The sequence below is a fragment of the Salmo salar genome, chromosome ssa04 (assembly GCF_905237065.1).
Source record: "Salmo salar chromosome ssa04, Ssal_v3.1, whole genome shotgun sequence".
Classification (NCBI taxonomy): Eukaryota; Metazoa; Chordata; class Actinopteri; order Salmoniformes; family Salmonidae; genus Salmo; species Salmo salar.
In genome coordinates this window covers 68,340,705-68,368,278 of record NC_059445.1, presented here as the reverse complement: position 1 = coordinate 68,368,278, position 27,574 = coordinate 68,340,705, and the positions used below count along the sequence as shown (strand labels likewise).

Genomic DNA, 27,574 nt, shown 5'->3' with positions numbered 1-27,574 from the left:
GTAGCCTATTCTCTGGCTCATTGCGATTTGTGTAGGTTGTGAAGCTTCGTCTGCCTGGTTATTTTTTATACAGTAGCCTATATGGACTGGATACTCACATTTGCCATCTTTATTTTTACATATTGAGCCATATTGGCTTTGCGCAATATAACTTTTTTTGTGCATGGGTTCTTCACCCTTCAAATGTGGTGTTTTTAGATTTTAATCATAATTCTGCGTTGGTTCGCCACTCATGCGCTATGGGAGGTTGAGTGAGTAGCACATTAGCAGATGAATAGGTGTCCTATTCACGATTTGCCAACTCTGTTTACAATGCACAATGGGGACTAAACAGACGAAGGGAGCCGCGTCGGACACCGGTGGCTCTTGCTCACTGCTCAGCGCTTGGAGACGGACGCAGAGCTCGTTCAGCCGGTGGTCGTCGGGTGATCGGCTGGGACGCGGCGGGGCTCCTCCACCCTACCAGAAACGCATCAGTATGATCCAGGAGGTGTCTGTGATGGCTAGGGAGGGGAGACAGCTGAAGACACTCCGACAGGTGAGTTGTGTGACATCAAAAATCATGTCAAAAACAATGTTGAGATGATAAAACAAGTTCCATGTTAACACACAGAGGATGTTTGTGACATTGCTGTAGGTGCTTGATTTCGCTGAAATCTGAACGAGGTAAATCCCATGCTGACTCAACTGGGACCCCTGGGAGGGTGTTGCTGCTTGGAATTGTACATTTGAAATTAGTGGAGGGTGCTTCATCCCTTCAACCCCCGACATATCTGGTTCTTATTCACTTGACTAGACGGCAAACGGAGGAAAACCGACCACAACGGAGAGGGACTGCCTGAACCTTCCAATAACATTCTTGTTTTTAGTTGCAAAATGTTTTGCTACGTTTTGCACTAATGAATATGACCCTGTCGTCGATTGTACCATGGTTCCCCCTCTCCTCTGCATAGCTGCAATTCAATAGACCCCCGAGAGTATTATGAATTATCGAATGTATGCATATGTCATAACCAGTGTTGCCAACTCTTTTTCAGGGTAAGTTGCTAGAGGCAGGTTGATTTGTTACTAAATGACGTTGGGATGTCATTGCGTGATAACGTAAATCTACGTCATTACGTAGCATACACAATAACGTTACTCAAATTGACTGGCCATCTCGGCAAAAAATATAATTTGACGTTTGTTCAGGTATAGAGTCCCACTCTTTTCTGTACTTCTGGCTGTACAATTTTGATTGAGATATGTTGATTGATGTAAGTTCTGTTCAAGATAAAACATTCGTGAACGACTATATTCATTGGGTTTGGCTCGTCGAACCCGTACTGCTGCTGCAGTCAGCCAACAATGATTTGCAATTTGCTGAAATTGCTGCTGCTGACGTCACTCACAATGCACTTTTGCAGCCAGGCACGTGTGTTGTGACTGAGTGTGAGAGAGAAATCGGTTTTGTGTCATTTAGAGGGAAAATGCGTGCATTTTAGCGTTAGTCACTTTTGCTAAATGTTCAAAATACGTTTTTTAAAGTAGCTACAATTGTGGCTAGGTGCTGTTTGAAAAAAAAGTTGCTAAATCTAGCAGCAAAATTGCTAAATTGGCATCACTGTCATAGCCCTGTAAATGAGCTAAACAGGATATAACTCCCTCTATCTATGTAGGCATAAAAGTATCTACTACGTCATGTTTTCTGGAGTTTTTCCGAGCCACCGTGCATTGCTTGCTGTTTGGGGTTTTAGGCTGGGTTTCTGTACAGCACTTTGACATCAGCTGATGTAAGAAGGGCTTTATAAATATTTTGGGGGGATTATAAATACATTTGATTGATTGATTTCCTTCGGTTTGTGTCCCATGATGTCCGGTGTATTTTAACGCTAATGTTAGCAGGCTAGCTGTAGAGCAGAGGCGTTCCCTTTCAAATGGAGAATCCATTATGACGTGAATGCTGCTAGTCTCCTTTCACATCCCTGTGCACGTGTGCATTGCTAATCGCTACTCTGCACTACTCTACTCAGCATCCTCACAAAACACGTTCATGGGTTGTTTCACAGACACAGATTAAGGCTAGTCATGGCTTGAATAGCACGCTCAATGCAGATTATCAAATTTATTTATATAGCCCTTCGTACATCAACTGATATCTCAAAGTGCTGTACAGAAACCCAGCCTAAAACCCCAAACAGCAAGCAATGCATGTGAAAGAAGCACGGTGGCTAGGAAAAACTCCCTAGAAAGATTATCCATAGAAAGTGTTTCTTAGTCCACAACTACACTTAATCTGGGTTCAGGAAACTGGTCCTCAATGTAGTATACTGATTTACTTTCCCTGGGAGACAACATCTGCATCCCTATGGACCCTGGTCAAAAGTAGTACACTACATAGGAAATAGGATGCCATTTGGGACATATTCTGTTGGAGATGGACAGTCATTTTGCATGCAGATGTTCTCTCCCAGGGAAAGTAAATCAGTAGGCTACATTTAGACACCTCTTGATTTAGTTTTATTTTCTGTAGTTTTATTGAACAGGTAAGGTAGGAGAAATGTGAGTCAGAAAGGCAGTGGACTCCATCTTTCAACTACACTGTTTTTAATCAAGGGGAGAATCAATGTCATCAATGTATGACTAAATGAAATCTTAAAAATGCACTCCAGGATCTTAAGCACAACAAATTCATAACGTATAGTACAAATTGGATAACCAAAATATATGAATTGAAAAAAAAAATGTATACATTTTTTTTGTAGGATGTAGCATACAAAATGGATGCTGTAGTACACAAAAAACGTGAACCACTTTTGGCTTGTGAGAACCACTTTCAAAACTACTGGCTGAAGTTATACAAAAGTTTGAGAGTGCATCTTTAAGTGGAAGTTAAGATTCGCCACCAAGTGAATTCAATGTAAACAGTTAATCCCTTTTCCCCTGGCTGTAGGATCTAGGCATGGAGACCACGTCTCTGGACGATGTTCTGTACCGCTATGCCAGCTTCAGGAACCTGGTAGATCCTATCACCACGACCTCATCATCCGCTTGGCCAGATACGTGACCTGCCCCAAGACGGTGGGACCATCTTCTCTCCCTCTCTTTCTCGCACACACAATCGCTCCCTCTCACACAGTGTGTTATGGAACTTTGCTAAACTATGTCAACAAAATTACATTTGGATGAGTGTGTTTATATTGCATGAAATCAAATCATATGTTATTTGTCACATACACATGGTTAGCAGATGTTAATGCGAGTGTAGCGAAATGCTTGTGCTTCTAGTTCCGACCATGCAGTAATATCTAACAAGTAATCTAACCTAACAACAACACAGAGTTACACATGGAATAAACAAATATACAGTAGAAAAAGTCTATATGCAGTGTGTGCAAATGAGGTAAGATAAGGGAGGTAAGGCAATACATATGCCATAGTGGTTAAGTAATTACAATATAGCAATTAAACACTGGAGTGATAGATGTGCAGAAGATGAATTTTCAAGTAGAGATACTGGGGTGCAAAGGAGCAAAATAAAAATAAATACAGTATGGGGATGAGGTAGTTGGATGGGCAATGTACAGGTGCAGTGATCTGTGAGCTTCTCTGACAGCTGGTGCTTAAAGTTAGTGAGGGAGATATGAGTCTCCAGCTTCAGTGATTTTTGCAGTTCGTTCCAGTCATTGGCAGCAGAGAACTGGAAGGAAAGGCGGCCAAAGGAGGAATTGGCTTTGGGGGTGACCAGAGAAATATACCTGCTGGAGGAGCGCGTGCTACAGGTGGGTGCTGCTTTGGTGACCAGTGAGCTGAGATAAGGTGGGGCTTTACCTAGCAAAGACTTATAGATTACCTGGAGCCAGTGGGTTTGGCAACGAGTATGAAGCGAGGGCCAGCCAACGGGAGTGTACAGGTTGCACTGATGGGTAGTATATGGGGCTTTGGTGACAAAACGGATCTCACTGTGATAGACTGCATCCAATATGTTGAGTAGAGTGTTGGAGGTTATTTTGTAAATGACATCGCCGAAGTTGAGGATCGGTAGGATAGTCAGTTTTACGAGGGTATGTTTGGCAGCATGAGTGAAGTATGCTTTGTTGCGATATAGGAAGCCAATTCTAGATTTCATTTTGGATTGGAGATGCTTAACACCCCGACCATCTTAAAATCTAAACTTGATGCCCTCAATCTCACACAAATTATCAATGAATTCACCAGGTACAACCCCAAATCCGTAAACACGGGCACACTCATAGATATCATCCGAACCAATTTGCCCTCCAAATACATCTCTGCTGTCTTCAACCAAGATCTCAGCGATCACTGCCTCATTGCCTGCATCCGTAATGGGTCCAGGGTCAAACAACCACGCCTCATCACTGTCAAACGCTCCCTAAAACACTTCAGCGAGCAGGCCTTTCTAATCGACCTGGCCTGGGTATCCTGGAAGGATGTTGACCTCATCCCGTCAGTGGAGGATGCCTGGTTATTCTTTAAAAGTGCCTTCCTCAACATCTTAAATTAGCATTAAAAAAAATGTAGAACCAGGAACAGATATTGCCCTTGGTTCACTCCAGACCGCACTGCCCTTGACCAGCACAAAAACATCCTGTGGCGTACTGCATTAGCATCGAATAGCTCCCGTGATAAGCAACTTTTCAGGGAAGTTAGGAACCAATATACACAGACAGGAAAGCTTAAGGCTAGCTTTTTAAAACAGAAATTTGCATCATGTAGCACAAACTCAAAAAAGTTCTGGGAAACTGTAAAGTTCATGGAGAATAAGAGCACGTCCTCCCAGCTGCCCACTGCACTGAGGCTAGGAAACACTGTCACCACCGATAAGTCCATGATAATTGAGAATTTCAAGAAGCATTTTTCTACGGCTGGCCATGCTTTCAACCTGGCTACCCTACCCGGTCAACGGCCCTGTACCCCCCCAAAGCAACTCACCCAAGCCTCTCCCATTTCTCTTTCACCCAAATCCAGATAGCTGATGTTCTGAAAGAGCTGAAAAATCTGGACCCCTACAAATCAGCTGGGCAAGACAATCTGGACCCTCTATTTGAAAAATAATCTGCCGAAATTGTTGCAACCCCTATTACTAGCCTGTTCAACCTCTCCCTCGTATCGTCTGAGATTCCCAAAGATTGGAAAGCTGCTGCGGTCATCCCCCTCTTCGAAGGGGGAGACACTAGACCTAAACTGCTACAGACCTATATCTATCCTACCCTGTCTTTCAAAGGTCTCCGAAAGCCAAGTTGACAAACAGATTACCGACCATTTCGAACCCCACCGTACCTTCTCCGCTATGCATTCTGGTTTCAGAGCTGGTCATGGGTGCACCTCAGCCACGCTCAAGGTCCTAAATGATATCATAACCGCCATCGATAAGAGACAATACTGTGCAGCCGTATTCATCGACCTGGCCAAGGCTTTCGACTCTGTCAATCACCACATTCTTATCGGCAGACTCAACAGCCTTGGTTTCTCAAATGACTGCCTCGCCTGGTTCACCAACTACTTCTCAGATTGAATTCAGTGTGTCAAATCGGAGGGCCTGTTGTCCGGATCTCTGGCAGTCTATGGGGGGGTTCAATTCTCGGGCCGACTCTCTTCTCTGTATACATCAATGATGTCGCTCTTGCTGCTGGTGATTCTCTGATCTACCTCTACGCAGACGACACAATTCTGTATACATCTGGCCCTTCTTTGGACACTGTTAACAAACCTCCAAACGAGCTTCAATGCCATACAACACTCCTTCCATGGCCTCCAACTGCTTTTAAATGCTAGTAAAACTAAATGCATGCTCTTCAACCGATTTGCTGCCCACACCCGCCCGCCTAGCATCACTGGACGGTTCTGACTTAGAATATGTGGACAACTACAAATACCTAGGTGTCTGATTAGACTGTAAACTCTCCTTCAAGACTCACATTAAGCATCTTCAATCCAAAATGAAATCTAGAATTGGCTTCTTATTTCGCAACAAAGCCTCCTTCACTCATGCTGCCAAACATACCCTCGTAAAACTGACTATCCTACCGATCCTTGACTTCGGCGATGTCATTTACAAAATAGCCTCCAACACTCTACTCAGCAAGCTGGATGTAGTCTATCACAGTTCCATCCATTTTGTCACCAAAGCCCCATATACTACCCACCACTGCGACCTGTACACTCTCGTTGGCTGGCCCTCACTACATATTTATCACCAAACCCACTGGCTCCAGGTCATCTACCAGTCTTTGCTAGGTAAAGCCCCGCCTTATCTCAGCTCACTGGTCACCATAGCAACACCCACCCGTAGCGCGCGGTCCAGCAGGTATATTTCACTGGTCATCCCCAAAGCCAACACCCCCTTTGGCCGCCTTTCCTTCCAATTCTCTGCTGCCAATGACTGGAACGAATTGTAAAGATCACTGAAGCTGGAGTCTTATATCTCCCTCTCTACCTTTAAGCATCAGCTGTCAGAGCAGCTTACCGATCACTGTACCTGTAATCAGACAATCTGTAAATAGCACACCCAACTACCTCATCCCAATATTGTTATTTATCTTTTTGCTCTTTTGCACTCCAGTATCTCTACTTGCACATCATCATCATCTGTACATACATCTATCACTCCGGTGTTGATGCTAAATTGTAATTATTCCGCCTCTATTTATTGCCTTACCTCCCTCATCTTCTACATTTGCACACACTGTACATAGATGTTTCTATCGTGTTATTGACTGTACGTTTGTTTATGTGTAACTCTGTTGTTTTTGTCACACTGCTTTGCTTTATCTTGGCCAGGTCGCAGTTGTAAATGAGAACTTGTTCTCAACTGGCCTTCCTGGTTAAATAAAGGTGAAATACTGTTGTTGTTTTTTCATCCCAGAACATATTCCAGTCTGTGTTTGCAAAACAATCCTGTAGCGTAGCATCCTCGTCATCTGACCACTTCCGTAATGAGCAAGTCATTGGTACTTCCTGCTTTAGTTTTTGCTTGTAAGCAGGAATCCGGAGGATGGAATTATGGTCAGATTTGCCAAATGGAGGGCTTTGTATGCATCTCTGTGTGTGGTGTAAAGGTGGTCTAGAGTTTCTTTCTTCCTCTGGTTGCACATGTGATATGCTGGTAAAAATGTGGAAAAACTGATTTAAGTTTGGCTGGAATTAAAGTCCACGTCCACTAGGAGCGCCGCTTCTGGATGAGCATTTTCTTGTTTGCTAATGGCCTTATAGAGTTGGTTGAGTGCGGTCTTAGTGCCAGCTCGGTCTGTGGCGGTAAATGGACGGCTACTAATATTATAGATGACAACTCTCTTGGTAGATAGTGTGGTCTACAGCTTATCATAAGGTATTCTACTTTAGGCGAGGAATACCTTGAGACTCTGCCACTAATCTCCGCCTTGGCAAAATGTTTGTTCTCGTTAAACCACAATTTGGAGCATATACCACCCGTTTCAAGTCAATTTGCTCATTTTAATGCACCTGACATGCGGTAATGTTAAATAATTATTTGCCTATAGTTTCCTTGGCATTTCATTTTAATTATTTTGATAGGCTCATGTTTTACCGGTACGGCGTACCCCCACTATTTATTTTGCTGGGATGCCATGCCGGACTGTACCCGCTTATTTTCTCCCCTGCTCTCACCCACCTTTCTCCAACAACATGTCAAGGACGGATAGGAACATTTCTGATGATATGAGGAGTAATTTCTGTCACCAGTGATGGCAGTGATTGTGGCCAAGTTAACGCTGTTGATGATACAATGGATGTTGATCGTAAAATACAGTATCAGCATTCTTATTGATGTTACAGAGTGAGATTGTACTGGAAAAACTAACCCCACAGCTTGAAAAGTTGTCAATGGCGCCATTGAATTGAATCCTTTTCAGTGGTGTTTCCACAGTTAGTACGTTGTCAAGCAGGACAGTCACTTGTGTTGGTGAGGCAGAAGTCAAGTAATAGCAGTAGTGGAGAGTGGGGTAAGTTGAGCCCAAGGGTTAATCGAGCCACCCCTTGTTTCTAGGAAACCATAAACAAAATGAATATGCAAATATATAGGAAGAGGTCAGCATTTCATGGAGTCTGTAAAGGAAATATTATTTTCAAAAAGTCAAATGAATTTGTTATAGGTTTCATGATGCTTGTATCTAAACCAAAGTAGATCGTTTTAAGATTGTTTTTTACATCAGTTGGGGTCTCTATAAGCTACAATATGAGGTCTTAAACCTCGCATGAAAGTGCATCCTTGTAGCTGTGTGGGCTGAAAAAAAAATGGCCACCATACCGATATAAATTATTTTGTCAGTTTTCTGAATAATATACATAGTATTTTTGCAATGTGTCATGCATATGAACTCAAGATGCATTTTATTCTTATAGAGAAGATATCATCATGCCCTGTGTATACAAACCTAAAACAAGCAGGGGTCTACCCGCCCTTGAGGTTCTTGAGAGCAACTAGCTCTGTCTGGTCAGAATTAGATGTTCATCCATGTTTCTCAAATTTCAAAGCTGTTCCAAACATCAAATTTAGAATTGTTTAAGGTTAAGTTTAGGCATCAACTCAGAAATCTTAACCTTAGGCATTAACTCAGAATGATTAAGGTAAAGGTTTGGGATGGGCTTAAATCAAAAATACCAAAAACAACTTTCTATCGCTGGATTCAAACTTGCAACCTTTGGAATCAGAGGCATATGCTTACGCCCATCTGCCATCCCAGTCTACAACACTCTCGCAAAACCGAAACCTACTTTAAGGTAGCAGCGCTCACTGTTGCCCCTAATGGACGGCTTCCACTTCATCTCCCGATGTCCTCAGACAAGGATGGATGTCGAATACTGACTTGTATCACGGGTGACCTGGCTGCTTGAGAGAGCAGCCAAAGAAGTGAGAGAAGGGAAGAAGTCCATTTGAGCAGCTGCAAGGGATGAAAAAAAAAAATGTTGAAGAAAAAAATATGTAGACATTTACCCCAAAGCGGCTCAACTTACCATGTCCCTGTGCGACTCCGGGATGCTGGCCTTCTAGGCAGAGTTCCTCTGTCCAGTGTCTGTGTTCTTTTGCCCATCTTTCTTTTCTTTTTATTGGCCAGTCTGCGATATGGCTTTTTGTTTGCAACTGCCTAGAAGGCCAGCATCCCGGAGTTGCCTCTTCACTGTTGACGTTGAGACTGGTGTTTTGCGGGTACTATTTAATGAAGCTGCCAGTTGAGGACTTGTGAGGCATCTGTTTCTCAAACTAGACACTCTAATGTACTTGTCCTATTGCTATTCCAGTTGTGCACCGGGGCCTCCCACTCTTTCTATTCCGGTTAGAGCCAGTTTGCACTGTTCTGTGAATGGAGGAGTAGTACACAACGTTGTACGAGATCTTCAGTTTCTTGGCAATTGCTCGCATGGAATAGCCTTCATTTCTCAGAACAAGAATAGACTGACGAGTTTCAGAAGAAAGTTCTTTGTTTCTGGCCATTTTGAGCCTGTAATCGAACCCACAAATGCTGATGCTCCATATACTCAACTAGTCTAAAGAAGGCCAGTTTTATTGCTTCTTCAATTAGGACAACAGTTTTAAGCTGTGCTAACATAATCACAAAAGGGTTTTCTAATGATCAATTAGCCTTTTCAAATGATAAACTTGGATTAGCTAACACAATGTGCCATTGCAACACAGGAGTGATGGTTGCTGATAAATGGGCCTCTGTACGCCTATGTAGATATTCCATTAAAAATCAGCCGTTTCCAGCTACAATAGTCATTTACAACATTAACAATGTCTACACTGTATTTCGGATCAATTTGAGGTTATTTTAATGGATAATAAATGTGCTTTTCAAAAACAAGGACATTTCTAAGTGACCCCAAACTTTTGAACGGTTGTGTATATACACACACACACACACACACACACACACACACACACACACACACACACACACAGTCAAAAGTTTGGACACACCTACTTTTTCAAGGGTTTTTCTTTATTTTTACTATTTTCTACAATAATTATCTCTACTATTATTCTGACGTTTCACATTCTTAAAATAAAGTGGTGATCCTAACTGACCTAAGACAGGGAATTTTTACTAGGATTAAATGTCATGAATTGTGAAACTGAGTTTAAATGTATTTGGCTAAGGTGTATGTAAACTTCCAACTTCAACTGTAATTCTTTGGATCGAAATGAAACCAATCACAATTGATTTGTATATTTTACAGCTGGAGCCCACGTAGTATGATCTCCTGTTGGGGCATATCTGCTACAGTAACCACTGGCGGTTTGTGGTAAGTATCTTACTGTAAAAATGTCTAACACTTTATTTTGTTCTTGAAGTAACCTGTGTATATTGTTTGAAAAGGTTTTGTATCCAAAAGAGCAGAAGGTGACATGCCTAAACTCTATGCGTGGGGGGCGGGCGGCAGAGGGAAAACCAAAGCATGGACTCCCAAAAAAGAGCCACACCTGGTTGAACAATAGAAACTATATGTGTAAGATTACATTAAAACAACATACTTCAGTAATACTGTAGTCTCCAATAAAGATGTGAAAATATGACTTGGGTACACATTATTTCTTCTATGGCCCCTTTTTTTGATTTATGAATGACTGTGATAACTGCCACTGATGGTTCCACAGTGCAAGTGTGGATTGGCCTTCAGTTTCATAATATCTATACTGAACAAAAATATAAACGCGACAGGACTATTTCTGTCTGTAATAAAGCCCTTTTGTGGGGAAAAACTCATTCTGATTGGCTGGACCTGGCTCCCAAGTAGGTGTGCCTATGCCTTCCCAGGCACAGCCATGGCTGCGCCCCCACCCAGTCATGTGACATTTATAGATTAGGGCCTAATTTATTTATTTAAATTGGCTAATTTCCTTCTATGAACTGTAACTCAGTAAAATCTTAGAATTTGTTGCATGTTACGTTTTATATTTTTGTTTTGTACGTCTGCGTGAGCCATATTGTCAGCAATATAATGCGTAATTAATGAAGACGCAATCCTGAATCTGTGTTTCAGGCAACCTATGGAGGAGGCTGCGGACCAGCATTTGATTTCACTTGGCTACATGACAAGCAGCATTTTTTTTATGTGGCTGGGGAATAGCATTTTTTATAAATTTTACAATTGATGAGGCTGGGGAACAACAGCTTTGTTTATTTTATTTATATATATATATATATACAGACACACACTACTGTTCAAAAGTTTGGGGTCACTTGGAAATGTCCTTGTTTTTGAAAGAAAAGCAAATGTTTTGTCCATTAAAATAACATCAAATTGATCAGAAATACAGTGTAGACATTGTTAATGTTGTAAATGACTATTGTAGCTGGAAACGGCAGATTTTTAAAAAAATGGAATATCTACACAGGCGTACAGAGGCCCATTTATCAGCAACCATCACTCCTGTGTTCCAATGGCACATTGTGTTAGCTAATCCATGTTTTTATAATTTTAAAAGGCTAATTGATCATTTGCAATTATGTTAGGACAGCTGAAACTGTTGTCCTGCTTAAAGAAGCAATAAAACTGGCCGCCTTTAGACTAGTTGAGTATCTGGAGCATCAGCATTTTTGGGTTCGATTACAGGCTCAAAATGGTCAGAAACAGACTTTCTTCTGAAACTCATCAGTCTATTCATGTTCTGAGAAATGAGGGTTATTCCATGTGAGAAATTGCCAAGAAACTGAAGATCTCGTAGAATGCTGTGTACTACTCCCTTCACAGAACAGCGCAAACTGTCTAACCAGAAAGAGGAGTGGTAGGCCCCGGTGCACAACTGAGCAAGAGGACAAGTACATTAGAGTATCTAGTTTGAGAAACAGACAAGTCCTCAACTGGCAGCTTCATTAAATAGTACCCGCAAATCACCAGTCTCAACGTCAACAGTGAAGAGGCGACTCCGGGAGTTCCTCTGTCCGGTGTCTGTGTTCTTTTGCCCATCTTCATCTTTTGTTTTTATTGGCCAGTCTGAGATATGGCTTTTTCTTTGCAACTCTGCCTAGAACGCCAGCAATTGTTTTTTTGCCTGATCAATCTACACACACTACCCCATAATCACAATGCAAAAACAGGTTTTAGACTTTTTTGAAAATGTATCAAAAATAAAAACTATAAACTGAAATACATTTACATAAGTATTCAGACCCTTTACTTAGTACTTTGTTGAAGCACCTTTGGCAGCGATTACAGCCTCGAGTCTTCTTGGGTATGACACTACAAGCTTGGCACGTTTGTATTTGGGGAGTTTCTCCCATTCTTCTCTGCAGATCCTCTCAAGCTCTATCAGGTTGGATGTGGAGCATCGCTTCACAGATATTTTCGGGTCTCTCCAGAGATCAATCGGGTTCGAGTCTGGGCTCTGGTTGGGCCACTCTAGGACATTCAGAGACTTGTCCTGAAGCCACTTCTGTTTTGTGCTTAGGGACGTTGTCCTCTTGGATGGTGAACCTTTGCCCAAGTCTGAGGGCCTGAGCGCTCTACAGCAGGTTTTCCTCAAGGATCTCTCTGTACTTTGCTCCGTTCACCTTTCCCTCGATCCTGACTAGTCTACCAGTCCTTGCCGCTGAAAAACATCCCCATAGCAAGATGCTGCCACCACCATGCTTCACAGTAGGGATGGTGCCACGTTTCCTCCAGATGTGATGCTTGGCATTCAGGCCAAAGAGTTCAATCTTGGTTTCATCAGACCAGAGAATCTTGTTTCTCATGGTCTAAGAGTCCTTTAGGTTCCTTTTGGCAAACTCCAAGAGGGCTGTCATGTGCATTTTACTGAGGAGTGGCTTCCGTCTGGCCATTCTACCATAAAGGCCTGATTGGTGGAGTGCTGTAGAGATGGTTGTCCTTCTGCAAAGTTTTCCCATCGCCACAGAGGAACTCTGGAGCTCTGTCATAGTGACCATCTTGTTCTTAGTCACCTCCCTGACCAAGGCCCTTCTCCCACGATTGCTCAGTTTGGCCAGGCGGCCAGCTCTAGGAAGAGTCTTGGTGGTTCCAAAAGCCTTCCATTTAAGAATGATGGAAGCCACAGTTTTCTTGGACCTTCAATGCTGCATAAATGTTTTGGTACCCTTCCCCAGAACTGCGCCTCAACACAATCCTGTCTCAGAGCTCTACGGATGATTTCTTTGCCTGAATCACACTATGAAACCAGCGGCCAAACGTTTTTTCAGTGCAATGTGAATTTGTATTAGTTAGTATAGCAATGTAACGTTATTGATCTGTCAGTTTCCCTACCTAATTCCCTGCTTTTCACTTTTCAAACACAGTAATTAACATCTCTACGGGCTTCACTGTCATGGTGCACAGTCAGTACACAGCACTATGCTCATCATGTCTAAGCAGGATCAGATGGTGACAGGTGTCCCAGCAGTGACAGACAGCCAGGGAAGACCAGTCTATTGAGCTTGTGACTTTTGCAGTATATTAACAATATCAGTGAACGATACAAAGGAGTCTGTATTGAAAACATATCTCAGGGGAGATATCTATTTAGACAATCCTTGGCTGCTCAGTCCTGGCCCTGGGGGTCTGCTGTCCTGTGTGTTGTCACTCGGGCCTTGGCCTAACACACCTGAAACCAGTAATGAATGTTTCACTAAGATCCTAAAGCTGAGTAGGGTGTGTTGGGGTGCTGCAGGGCGGTGGACCCCTAGGGACAGGACGATCCAGCTATATTGTATGCAAGTAAAAAGTGCTCAACAGTGATATGAATTATACTGAACAACAATATAAATTCAACATGCAACAATTTTAATAGATTTTTTTTCAATTTCTTTTGCGCAACATACAAAACACCCAATGTGGACCAAGAGGATATCACATTAAAGTATTAATTATAAGTACATTTAAATAAATTAATCAGTCGCTAATCTATGGATTTCAAATGACTAGGCAGGTGCACAGGCAGCCACAAAAGGGTTTTATTAGACAGAAATACAACATATTGGATTGTGTAGAAATGCAGGAAATTAGCTTTAGATGGCCAACAAAAAGTCCCCACCCAGTCCCCCGCCAGGTTATGTCCCCCCCACTTTAAAAATCAAAGTTGTGCCCCTGTGATACGATATCAATGGCAGCTAGCATTGGACATAAAGAGGTGTGCAGAAAGGTAGTCAGACTCTGTTTGTGGATCCTTTACCCTTAATGTATTTGTAATGTCAGCCATGGACAATCTCTTCAAAGAAACACTAGTTGAGTAAAATAAGGAGCCTATTGCTTCATTTTCACTTGTTACCTGGTAAATAACCAAGGATAACCACAAAGGGAATAAGGAAACAGTCCATGTCAGCCAGGCTCATCTTTTTAAAGAAACACTTTCAATCTGTAGTTTAGTAAATAAATATCAAATTTCAAATGTATTTATAAAGCCCTTTTTACATCAGCTGATGTCAAAGTGCTGTACAGAAACCCTAAAACAGCAAGCAATGCAGGTGTAGAAGCACAGTGGCTAGGAAAAACTCCCTGGAAAGGCCAGAACCTAGGAAAAAACCTAGAAAGGAACCAGGCTATGAGGGGTGGCCAGCCCTCTTCTGGCTGTGCCAGGTGGAGATTATAACAGATGTTCAAATGTTCATAGATGACCAACAGGGTCAAATAATAATCACAGTGGTTGTCGAGGGTGCAACAGGTCAGCACCTCAGGAGTAAATGTCAGTTAGCTTTTCATAGCCAATCATTGAGAGTATCTCTACCGCTCCTGCTGTCTCTAGAGAGTTGAAAACAGCAGGTCTGGGACAGGTAGCACGTCCGGTGAACAGGTCAGGGTTCCATAGCCGCAGGGAGAACAGTTGAAACTGGAGCAGCAGCACGGCCAGGTGGACTGGGGACAGCAAGGAGTCGTCAGGCCAGGTAGTCCTGAGGCATGGTCCTAGGGCTCAGGTTCTCAGAGAAAGAGAATTAGAGAGTATTCTTAAATTCACACAGGACACAGGATAAGACAGAAGTACTCCAGATATAGCAGACTGACCCTAGCCCCCCGACAAACTACTGCAGCATAAATACTGGAGGCTGAGACAGGAGGGGTCGGGAGACACTGTGGCCCCATCCGACGATACCCCCGGACAGGGCCAAACAGGAAGGATATAATCCCACCCACTTTGCCAAAGCACAGCCCCCACACCACTAGAGGGATATCTTCAACCACCAATTTACCATCCTGAGACAAGGCTGAGTATAGCCCACAAAGATCTGCCACGGCACAACCCAAGGGAGGGGAGGGGGGGGGAGAGATGAGTCTTCAATATTTACGTTTTGTTCTGATCACAAGACAATCCAGAAAATTGCAATGAACAGCGCCAAACTCATGCAGAAAACGAAATGTTTTCTGGCCTGACCAATCTTTTCGAAGAAAACACCATTTAATTATCTCTATTTGAGCAAAATAAGTAGTTTTGTTGTGATTGCCAGGAAATCCTAATAATTCAGGTAAAGAGCGCCACAGTCAGGCAGAAAAATAGGAATGTTCTATCATAGTGAGTACAATTAGTTTCCCTGGCTGTTGTATGGCTGCGACTTAGAAATACTATAAAAGTACATTAATAGATTACATCCACTGCTATAAACCTTCTTCCAATATAATCGCATAGTTTACACCGACCCACCGCGGACCTTTGCCAAATAAATATCCGTGTAAAAAAAGGCGTCTCATGGTCTGTTTTGTCAACGAGCTCGTCATATTCCAAACACTGGTGGTAACCAGACGATCCCAATAATTTAAGTAGTAAACGATGCCCTTCTCTGTTATGTTCTACTGCGAACTGTCTGACTCGATCGTTGTTTTACTTATTACGTCAAAGACAAAATTAACTGCAAATATATCAGCATAACTAAGCTACACAGAACCATGGCGGACCCACTGTAAAATGAGATGCTTTTAATCGTATTAAAACGTGATCCAGAACATGTCTAGCTCTACCCACTGGGGCGTAGCTTACGGAGCGCTCTTTGAAATAAGCGCTCGTATCTTCGTATTCCACCGGAACGAGTTCTCACCACACCTACCTTGGAGTTCAGGAGTGACATCTAGTGTCAAATTGTTGAGACGGCATATTCTTCTTCAAATTTTTTACTTATCAATAACACAATATTGCGGTCCAGGCGAAATAACCTGGTATTGTAATATTTAACAAGCAGCCAGCTGAGTTTGACCTTCTCAAAATGGATGGATGTGCTGCCCATCATGACATTCCACACCTCAGTGGCAGCCTCCAGCGGACATGCCCCATCGTGACTAGCTACGCCCAGTTAAATCCAGGGGGATGAAGTCAACCTTTACCCCAAGATCCGCCATTTCAGCCCCTGAGTTTTACGTTGCAAATTACTACAGAGATTTCTTTTAAAACGCCTTGATAAATAAATTATATATTTCTGGTTGCAACAATTCATTCTTAAAGGGGGGGGACAGTATTGTTTTGTGGGAGTCGGTTACATGTATATAAATATAACGGTTTAAAGCGGTATCAATGCCGTGTATTTTCCCGGAGCGTGTTATACATAGCTAAAGTTGTATGAGTTGAATCCTAGTTGTGGACAGGGAGAGGAAAGGGGAAGGCCTCGGAGTGGATTTACAGTCATGGCCGGGAATTTTGATGCGGAGGATCGTGCTAGCTGGTACTGGGGAAGGTTGAGCCGACAGGATACGGTTTTCCTCTTGCAGGGTCAGAGACATGGCGTGTTTCTCGTAAGGGACTCTATTACCAGTCCCGGGGACTACGTGCTATCCGTCTCAGAGAACTCAAAAGTATCACATTATATAATCAACAGCATCAGCAACAACCGGCAATCTGGATCAGGTAAGATTAGATAGCGAGCTAGTAAACTAGTTAAAGTGGGGAAACGCCACTGACCCAGTTCTAGCGGCCGCTAGCTAGCGGTACATAACTACGTTTAAGATCATTTAGTTGGCCGGAAGCTGGCTACACCAGACATAGCTAATGTTAGACAGTTTGCTAAACAAAATTGAGTATACGTTTGAAAATTGTATTACACTATGAACACTTAACAAGAATGATACCTAGCTACTGATGCTAAGGTCGGACTGAAGCTAGCTGTTGGAACGAAGGCAAACTATGGCTATGCACAGAAACAAGCAACCCCCTAGTTGTGTTAACTACTTGACAGTCATTATGTAGTTTGTCAATTAACTTATGGTCGTGGTCTGGGCTCGCTAATGAGCTCATTTGAACAGTCACCAAGATTTGGAAATACAGTATTTATTTAGGGATTTGGTAGTGTGTTTACCTAGCTACACATAACTGGCTGTGGTTTTTGTTACTGTAGTAATGGTGGGTTTTTAAAGGTCTTTGTTTAGTTTTGTCAGTTGGAGGCTTTAGGTACTTGCTCTTTAGTAAGAGCCAGGTAGACAGTGAGTGAGCGGGTCGGATTGGGCTAATCCTATGAATGAATGGACATGCTGTCACAATTGGAGGATGACTGTTCCGAATGGTGTGTGTGGAATGCATGTGGTCCTGCCCTGTTTTAATTACACACACAGGCTCAGTACTTTTTATTTGTTTAGGCTACTTCCTTTTGGGAATTTCACCATACATGCACTAGCGGTTCTAGGGGGGACAGTGCCCATGTGAAAACAATTTTGGGCCCCCTTGTGGCCCCCCTAAATGTGGAGTATGAAATAATTTTTACATAACACATTTTTGATATCATTCTTTTTCTACGTCCCTTATTAGACAGTGGCAATGCGGAACACTAATTTAACCCACACATTTCGTAGAGGAACGGCATTTAGGCGGAACAAAACAATAACGTCTAATGTAACTGGCCCCTCTAACAGTACAACTGGCCCCAGTTGAAATGGTCTAGAACCTCCACTGCATACATGTCCTACCTTGCAGGCTTTGCAAGTGTGTGACCATTAGCTAAGCTGTCAAAATGAATCGGGAACTATCGAATGAGTGGGCCTATATCTTCTGGTACAGATTGTTTTTCTTAATAAACTTGCAAAAGTTGTGACGGGGAATGTATACATGCTGTATGTGAAGCCGTGGGAGGCTTTTCTTAATAAACTTGCAAAGTGACAGGGAGTGTATATACATGCTGTATGTGAAGCCGTGGGAGGCTTAAACAAACTATTTCAGCTAAGTCCTTGGCTTAAGCCTAATTGTTTTGTTAGGACTCGATTGTCAGATGAATGCTCAGCTGTGAGGCACTTTCAGTTTCAGTAGCCTCAGGGTTCCAGGAGAATTTAAAAAATAAAACTGTCATCCTCTCGCCATCCAGGTTTGGCCCCTCCGCGGTTCCGCATCGGGGACCAGGAGTTTGACGCCCTGCCCATCCTTCTGGAGTTCTACAAGATCCACTACCTGGACACCACCACACTGATCGAGCCCATCAGCAAGGCCAAGCACACGAGCTTGGCGAGCTGTGCTGCCACCGCCCCTCCCACTGCATCGGGCAGCGCCCCGCAGGAGGCAGAGTTTGTTCGCGCCCTCTTCGACTTCCCAGGCAACGACGAGGAGGACCTGCCCTTCCGCAAGGGTGACGTGCTGCGTGTGCTGGAGAAGCCTGAGGAGCAGTGGTGGAACGCGGCTAACCAGGAGTGCCGCGCCGGCATGATCCCCGTACCCTATGTAGAGAAGTACCGGCCCGCCTCACCCACCTCGGTGGCGGGGGGGCCCGGAGGTGCGGGAGGGCCGTCGGGTGTTGGGGGCAGCACTACGGATGGAGCAGCGCCCCAGCTGCCCCCGCCTCTGGGAGAGCCAGGCCAGTATGCCCAGCCCATGGTCAACACTCCCCTGCCAAACCTGCAGAACGGGCCCGTCTATGCCCGCGCCATTCAGAAAAGGGTGCCCAACGCCTACGACAAGACGGCCCTCGCCTTGGAGGTATTGGTTCCCCCCCTTTCTTTGCCTTCCTCTGTGCCCCATGACACTCCCTCTTTTCTGTTTCATGTCCCATATATGTTCTCTCTGCTCAGAGAGCCAGGGTGCTGCTGCTGTAATTGCTTACTCTTTCCTGTAAGTATACACAACCATCCATACACACATGGGCAGGCACACTTGCATGCTTACACAGACACACACACACACACACACACACACACACTGACATGTTTAATGGGTTCATGCATATAGAGAAAAGCAGACCGAGAGGAGAGCTAGTACTGTCATATGCGCTAAATACAACGATGTAAATAATAGTGGGGGCAGTCCTATGGCCGGAGCAGTGTCGCAGCTGCCCTATCTGCCTCTAGGGGAGTCGGACCAGTATGCTCAGCCCTTTGTCAACACGCCTGGGCCCAACCTTCACAACGGGCCATGAAATACTTGCTTACGAGCCCTTCCCAACAATGCAGTTAAAAAATAGTAACACGATGAATAAAATAGACAAGAATAGTCGCTCTCTCCCTCTGCTGCTCTGAGGCTGGCTGGAGTCAGAGGTCACTGTCCTGGAGATCAAATACAGATTAGAGATGAAGAAATGCACCCTCTATTTCTCTCACCTTCATCCCTCTCTGTACCAAAGACTACACTTTCCGTGCTCTTCTACTCCCCTTGTATAATTAAGTAGAGAAACAAACGGCCAAAATGAGACAAACGCCTATTAAAGGTATAGTTCAGTTCCACATAAATATGTAGTTTTGTAGAACTATCCCTTTAAGATTAGAAGCTGTTTGAACGTTGCGAGTCGTACAGTAGAAATGGCAATGCCCGAACGAAGATTGCTTCGCAGGTCATAGCTTGCAGCTTAAGAGTCCAATTTGTCAGTGTTGATAAAGAGCATTCCTGTGAAGTACCACACCTGCAGGTATAACTGTATGTCATGAGAGGAACATGGGGTTTGTCCCAAATGGCACCCTATTCCCTATTTAGTGCACTGCTTTTGGTCAAAAGTTGTGCACCATCTAAGGAATAGGCCAGGGTGCCATTTCGAACCATTTTGTAAAAATTTTGCACATTAGAAAGTGAAGCAACAAAGATTATAGTGAATGATGGGGAATGGGCGTGGAGTGTATCCCAAGGTAAAGGCTTAGTAGGACTGTGCTGCTGTGTAGTTAGTCAATCAGGGTTCGGGTAATTCCATAGTCGGCTACTGCATTGGTCAGTCAGTGGACATACCGGTAGTTCACATTGATTTCCAATTGCAACTGTTCATGAACTGAGTGTATTTGATATGGAAGCAACCTCAACCCTGGCCTGGGTTAGCGAAACGAAATAAAGAGTTTGGCTACTGTGCTTGTCAGTATGGATGGGCACGTTAGTATTAGAATACTTGTGAGAGTACTTATGAGGGGGTGGGGGGAAATCACAGACCTATTTTAACAATGAAAAGTTTGTCTCAATTAAATCAAATTTCTGATGTTACGCACAAGGATATGCCATGATATTTGAAATTATTAATTTAATAAAACAAACTTTTGAATGTAGTTATGACGTGTGACCCATAATAAAAATACTTATAGTCTACACAGGTTTCTTGTTGTTGGCACTACAGTCAGAGGCTGTGAAGTGGGAGGTCTCAAATCAATGCAAATTAAAATGTTTGAATTAAGTTAGCGAAATGAGAAGTAGGTTACAACGAGCAACCAACAGGTAGGCTGCTGTTTAATGAATGGAGTTGGTGTAGACGAAGACGGGGAGCGCAGCAAAATAGCCTCAACTGGCATAGCTTGCAAGCTGGCTAGCTAATATCTGGTGATCTTAGCTAGCTTCTTTACCTCGATTTAATACAGTAAAGACAGGCCCTGCCAGATGGGATGATACATAACCTATAGCATTTACAAGTTTGTCAACTAGCATGAGTCAGTTGCTACTTTTTCCTCTCTCCCGTGTCACACACCACTGGCCCCTGCCCATCACCCCACCCTGCTGCAGCGTGCACGGTCTCTCCCATGGTGTAGGCTGCGCAACAAAGTGTCCAAGTTTATCCCCATTTTTGTTTATTTGAATGTGAAATGATTTCAAATGCCCATCCCTACTTGTCAGGCTAAGGCTGGGGTCGGGAACTCAAACGAAACAAATTTCAAACAAAACAAAGCAGAATTGTGTTGAATAATAAGGGCTGTATTGGCTGGCTATCCAGAGTCCTTGCTCCGGCCAATCGCTACGCCACACCCATGGACGTTAGTTTCTTCTCCGCAATGAGTCTGGATCTGTGTACCTCCTGACCCTTCACCAAATGCAAACAGATTCAGGGCTGTCAGATTAGGTTGGGCCAGAGCCAGAACACACGTGGGTAAAGTGGCTGTTTTAAAAATGTGCCATAGGCTTTGATACTCTGTTTCTAACCAATCGAATCGCTGATTACTTCGTTTTGTACAACGCCCCTCTTGTAACTACAAGACTTAAATGATGCAGTAGCCGACTAAAGTATGTAGTGAATGACAGAGCAGCGGAAGAATGTGAGTCGTCAGGCTAAGGGCTGTAGCCAACTAATTAGGCAAAATCATTTTAATGTGGTTCAAGTGTGAATAGAGTTGATTTGATGTATTCATTCTACTACTATTATAGTTGATTGATTAGGCTGCTTTAAATAACATAATTGAGCCCCATAGGGGCTTTTTAAGAGCCTTGTGCGGCTCCAGAGCCACACGTTGCAGACCCCTGAAGGTCTTGCTTCTATCCAATTTGTCTCTATAGTCTAACCGGTGTGTGTTTTGTGCAGGTCGGAGACATGGTGAAAGTGACCGAGATCAACGTGAACGGCCAGTGGGAGGGCGAGTGCAAGGGCAAGCGCGGCCACTTTCCCTTTACGCATGTCCGGCTGCTGGACCACCAGCACTCCGAGGACGAGAGCTGAGACACACACACACTTACACAGACACACTTCACATAAATCCAATCCATTCCTCCTCTGTGATTTTCACCTACGATCGAAAAGAACATGATATACGGACTGGAGTGGTCAGAAGTTGCAACTCATCCGCTGTTGTTGCCAATGTGTGAGAGAGAATTTATTTAGATGAAGTTCTCACTCTCACACACACACGGAATATAATTTACACTTCTACCCCAGTATTGAAGTCCTGATACACTACACACACACAGCAGAGTTTACGCCCCCTCTCCCATGTTTGGCAAGAAATCGTCCTTTACACACGCATTTGCCCGCACACACACACATGCCCGCACACAGACCAGACGCTGGTGTATATGTGGCTTCTCGCACAGACTCATGGATCACCCTTTTGTAGTACAGGACAGTGAATCTGGGACCTAGAAGAGAAGTGGCCATACTGACTCCTGATTGACTCCCTCTTGTGGAGAAGGACGCTAACTGCGACTGAAACCGACCATTGCTGCACTCCACAGATAGGACAAGTTACCACAGGACACCCAGCACAGGGGCCCTAACCAAGCCCCTCTGCTAAAAACTCCACACTACGAACCCCCAAGTCCTCTTTTTGTACTGAAATTAAATGGAAAATATGACGTGACACCATTACATACTAAATATTATGTTAAATGTTTTTTTTTGTGTGTTTTTTTTACCCTGTGCATGATCAGACCCTCGCCGCCCTGTGTGATCACTGACTTTCTAAAATGCTATGATGACTGTGTCTTGTCTGTGTCTGGGGAGTAAGTGGAGACATTCCTTAGGACTGTAAAGTATGGGGCCTTTGTCCAGTCCACCTCATTGTTGTGAGATATACAATGGCCAGACAACGGCTTAGTTTATAAATATACCAAACGGATATATTTGTACTCTCTCTCCTCTTACTTTGGTCTGCCCCGGTCCCCTCCTTTCCCATCCTCTTGATCTCCTCCTCCTGTCTCCCGGCCTCCCCCATGCCAAAGACACTAGATACACCTGCTGAGTATGTGTTACTGTATACAAAGGCCTTTTTGGCAGGTGGAATGTGTCAACATATTTAAAATGATTCAGAACCTCACATGGTCACAATCAACACAAAGCCACAGCGTTAATCCTTTGGTCTCTCCCCTCGTTTCCCTCCCATGCGGACTGTAACAAACACAGTACATACACGTTTTTAGATGTACTAAATTCATTTCTGCTCGCTTCGTTTCAACTGGGAGCTCCGAGTTAGGTCTGGGTTGAGTTTGGTAAGGCACAGAGTTTAAAGTTTTTGTAACAGAAAACAATAATGAAATGTTTCTTATTGGACAGGTTCAGGTTGTACCTCCCCGTTTCAAAATGTCTCTCTCCTCCCGACTGAACACAACCATAGTCATTTCCCTAGAGTCTCTCCCTTGGTGCCAATCTGTCACCCTCACCCAGTACCTACCCTCTGGGCTCAGCTATGATACACAAAGCCACTGACATGCCAGATGCTAAACGTCATCATATGCCGATGACACCACATTGCTAAAGGACTGTGGGTGAAAGGCACATAGTCACTGGCCAATCATAGTAACATGGGTGGGTGTGTGGACCAATCGTAGGCATATGGGAGCGTTTTAGGCCAATCGTTGTCATTTAGGAGAGCCTGTTGATTTGTCCCCTCTACCTCGTGTCTGAAATGTTTTAATTTATATAGATTTTTTTCCCTCAGAAATATGAAAATAACTGATCTGAAGTGCAATGCTCAGTTCATCAGTATTTTTGTGGAAATGTTTTTTTTTGTTTCAAGGAGCAATTATAGCCAAAACACACTTTCCTTACTCCCTCAACTATATCCTGTGGTATTTTGTAAATATGTGCTGGGAATTAGCCTGCTAGGTGCACAAGTTTCACAAGAGCGCAAGAACCCCCCTTCCAACTAAAGGGTCTAATGAAGCTGCAAGGCTTTATAATAACACTAAGTAAGCGTTAGACTATTAACAACCCTGTGTAGATGTTTGTTAAAGTTTAAAGACAATATGGCTGCTCTATTGAAAGCAACACTGAGGGCAACCTGCATAACTTGCGTTGACTGCAGCAGCATTGTATTTATGAGACAATGAAGAGTAATGTCTAATGGTTTTATGCTCTGTGATATAAACTGAGGTCAGTGACGGGAGGAGTAGTATGGCAAGAGGGTTATTGCACTATGACTTACTACAGAAAGCACCAGTGTTGTGTTCATTAGGGTACAATGTAGCAAAATGTTTTGCAATGGGGGGAATCAGCGTTCTTATTGGTCAAGTTCAGGTAGTACCTCCCAGTTTCACTCTTAATGTTTTCTCCCTACTGAACAAGACCGGGGTCACTGCTAGAACCAACAACCCTTGTCACCCCTGTGTAAAAATATTTCAAATCGTTTTGTGAATTTGAAATTATGCAATCTGTAATTAGCAATGACCGAGAAAGACTTGCACAAATGAATGAATGTGACTGAAACTCAAACTGAAAATGTGACATTAAACTGCATGACAGTTCCCCATTGCACAACATTTAATATTTTTTTATAAAGTCAATACATTGATTGGGAAGGGTGCTGTGGACTGTATTCAGACCCCTTCACTTTTTGTTACGTTACAGCCTTATTCTAAAATAATTTACAGGTTTTGTTCCTCAATCTACACACAATACCCCATAATGACGAGGCAAAAATATTTTTTTTTGCAAATGTATTAAAAATAAAAAACGTACATTTACATAAGTATTTAGACCCTGTACTCAGTACTTTGAAGCACCTTCCGCAGCGATTACAGCCTCGTCTTCTTGGGTATGACGCTACAAGCTTGGCACGTTTGTATTTGGGGAGTTTCTCCCATTCTTCTCTGAAGATCCCCTCAAGCTCTGACAGGTTGGATGGGGAGCGTCGCTGCACAGCTTTTTTCAGTTCTCTCCAGAGATGTTCGATCGGGTTCAAGCCGGCTGGGCCAGTCTAGGGCATTCAGAGGCTTGGCCCGAAGCCACTCCAGCATTGTCTTGGCTGTGTACTTAAGGTCGTTGTCCAGTTGGAAGGTGAACCTTCACGCAAGTCTGAGGTCCTGAGCGCTCTGGATTGCTCTGCACTTTGCTCCGTTCATCTTTCCCTCAATCCTGACTAGTCTCCCAGACCTTGTCACTGAAAGAAAAGCCCCACTGCATAATGCTGCCACCACCATGCTTCACCGTAAGGATGGTATTGGCCAGGTGAGGAGCGGTGCCTGGTTTCCTCCAGACGCGACACTTGGCATTCAGGCCAAAGAGTTCAATCTTGGTTTCATCAGACCAGAGAATCTTGTTTCTCATGGTTTGAGAGTCCTTTAGGTGCCTTTTGGCAAACTCCAAGCGGGCTGTCGTGCCCATTACTGAGGAGTGGCTTCCATCTGGCCACTCTACCATAAAGGCCTGATTGGTGGAGTGCTGCAGAGATGGAAGGTTCTCCCATCTCCACAGAGGAACTCTGGAGCTCTGTCAGTGACTATTGGGTTCTTGGTCACCTCCCTGACCAAGTCCCTTCTCCCCCAATTGCTCAGTTTGGCTGGTCGGCCAGCTCTTGGAAGAGTCTTGGTGCTTACAAACTTCTTCCATTTTTAAGAATGATGGAAGCCACTGTGTTCTTGGGGACCTTCAATTCTGCAGAACATTTTGGGTACCCTTTCCCAGATCTGTGCCATAATACAATCTCGGCACTCTACGGACAATTCCTTCGACCTCATGGCTTGGTTTTTGCTCTGACATGCACTGTCAACTGGGACCTTTTTATATAGATGGGTGTGCCTTTCCAAATCATGTCCACCTTTGGTAAATTCAATTGATTGGACTCCAATCAAGTTGTAGAAACATCAAGGATGATCAATGGAAACAGGATGCACCTGAGCTCAATTTCGAGTCTCATAGCAAAGAGTCTGAATACTTATGTAAAAAAATCAATTTGAAAACTTTTCTAAAAACCTGTTTGTTTTGTCATTATGGGGTATTGTGTGTCGATTGATGAGGAAAATATTTTATCCATTTTAGAATAAGGCTGCAATGCAACAAAATTTGGAAAAAGTCAAGAGTTCTGAATACTTTCCAAATACACTATGTTCCCGGCACTTTTCATTTTCCACTTTTAGTGTTCTTCAACTCGGTTGTCAATATTGTTTAGATTTCTTAAAAAGGGGGGGGGGGGGGAAATGCCCTGCTGATTTTAATATTGTCCTCTGATATGGCGCTGATGGGTGTCTTTTACCAGTATATTCATACTGCAAGAAGTTGTTTTACATTGGGGAAATTGTTTGCTTTGTTATTATTGCTTAAAATGTTCAAAACGTCTCTCACCAACACCATTATGCAATGTGTTGCATGTGGAGCCAGGTCCTGATGGGTCCATACTTTCGAACATTAGAAAAGTTTGAACTTTTTTTCTCTGTTTTCAGAATTTGCATCAGCCAATCAAAATCATTGACGTGGTTGCATGTGATTAATAAGCAACGTTAGCTGTTCCATTACATAACCTGGCACATTTAGCACTATGCTAATTTGACCAGGTGGCTGTGATTATGTCCGGTAACATCGAACACTTTTCCATGAGTGTCCTGAACAGAAGTCAAATGGCATCATCTGCTAATCAAAGTTAGTAAAACACAATTTAAACTGGATGAATAATTCAGCGTAATGAGCCAGGCTCGTTGTATTTTTTTCCAGTTTGCTGCAAGTTCGAATCCCAGGTGAGATAGTTTTTTCCTTTCAAACAGAATTACGTTTGTGTTAATGTGTTGCGAAGGGATGTGCAGACAACACATTGAAAATTAAGAACTACCTACATTTAATGAGATGCGTCTTTCTTCAGCCTTGTAGACCAGCACACTGCTAATAATACGTTTATTAGGCCTACATATGTTACATAGCTACACTTAAATGTACGTTTTATATGCATTATTAGAATCATCCACTTCATATTTGAATCGAGCATCGAGGGCCAGCAGTAAACCGTTTTTTCCATAACAAAAAAGCTTGAGGTGAGGGGGCCTCAAACCCACTGTTACCCGCAGATTTACAGTTAACCGGTTTAGAGGTGTATGCCACCTGGCAGCGATTGTAACGGGGGTACAGGCCAGCTATTTAACAAGACCATGAGGCTCATCCACTTTGGTTTTTACGATGTACGATAAAAAAAAATTATAGACTTGTCTTTTTCACGTAAAAGCACAAAGATGTGTGAAAAGGATATGAACATTTGCGATTGTCATTTCGAAAACATGCCTTTGGAATTTTTTTGAAGGTTAGTAGTTAGTAGTCTAGCCAAGGATGCATCACGCAATATTGGGAGACTACACTTTACAGACAAAGTGGAACAAAAGTAAACCTTGAATTTGGAGATATAATTAAGTGGCCAAGTTGACATATTTAAAGTAATTCCATAAACAGGATGGTTGTTTAGCATAAATAAACAATGGGGCAAAACCGACAGGGTTGGCGTAGATTGCTAACATGTAAACTATTTAGTCTCCAATGTTTATTGAACACATAAATACATTTGCACAATGAGCACTTGTTTTAAATACATCGTTACATTTATTGGTTAGCTATATAGTGAATTTGAGCCATATTAGCATTGACATTTAAATCAGTCAAAACACCAAGACAAGCCATGGTATTAAGAACGAGATGAAATTATCCACTTACGATTCTCCACATGGCAGTTTGTCATTGTTGCTAGTTATTGGGCCATCCAGAATCACTTCAACACACGGCTTCTACCCCATTGAAGAGCGTGCATCATTTTCGTTTTCAGCTAACCCATCTATTGGTTGGTAGATATAAGGTCTAAGATCTTT

The 27,574-nt window shown here is 43.2% G+C and overlaps 1 protein-coding gene and 1 long non-coding RNA gene across 2 annotated transcripts; both read left to right on the top strand.

Moving 5' to 3' along the window:
* Window positions 1–27: 27 nt before the first annotated feature.
* Window positions 28–11,273, top strand: LOC106603722 (uncharacterized). The gene is made up of 4 exons (XR_001328480.2): window positions 28–538; window positions 2,933–3,060; window positions 10,198–10,263; window positions 11,002–11,273. It is a non-coding gene; the product is annotated as an uncharacterized lncRNA (long non-coding RNA).
* Window positions 11,274–16,236: 4,963 nt separating this feature from the next.
* On the top strand, window positions 16,237–24,259 carry LOC106603721 (adapter molecule crk). The gene is made up of 3 exons (XM_014197751.2): window positions 16,237–16,777; window positions 18,222–18,826; window positions 21,606–24,259. Exons 1-3 carry the CDS (start codon window positions 16,558–16,560, stop codon window positions 21,738–21,740), a joined length of 960 nt encoding a protein of 319 aa, XP_014053226.1. The 5' UTR covers window positions 16,237–16,557; the 3' UTR covers window positions 21,741–24,259.
* The last annotated feature ends 3,315 nt before the right edge of the window (window positions 24,260–27,574 follow it).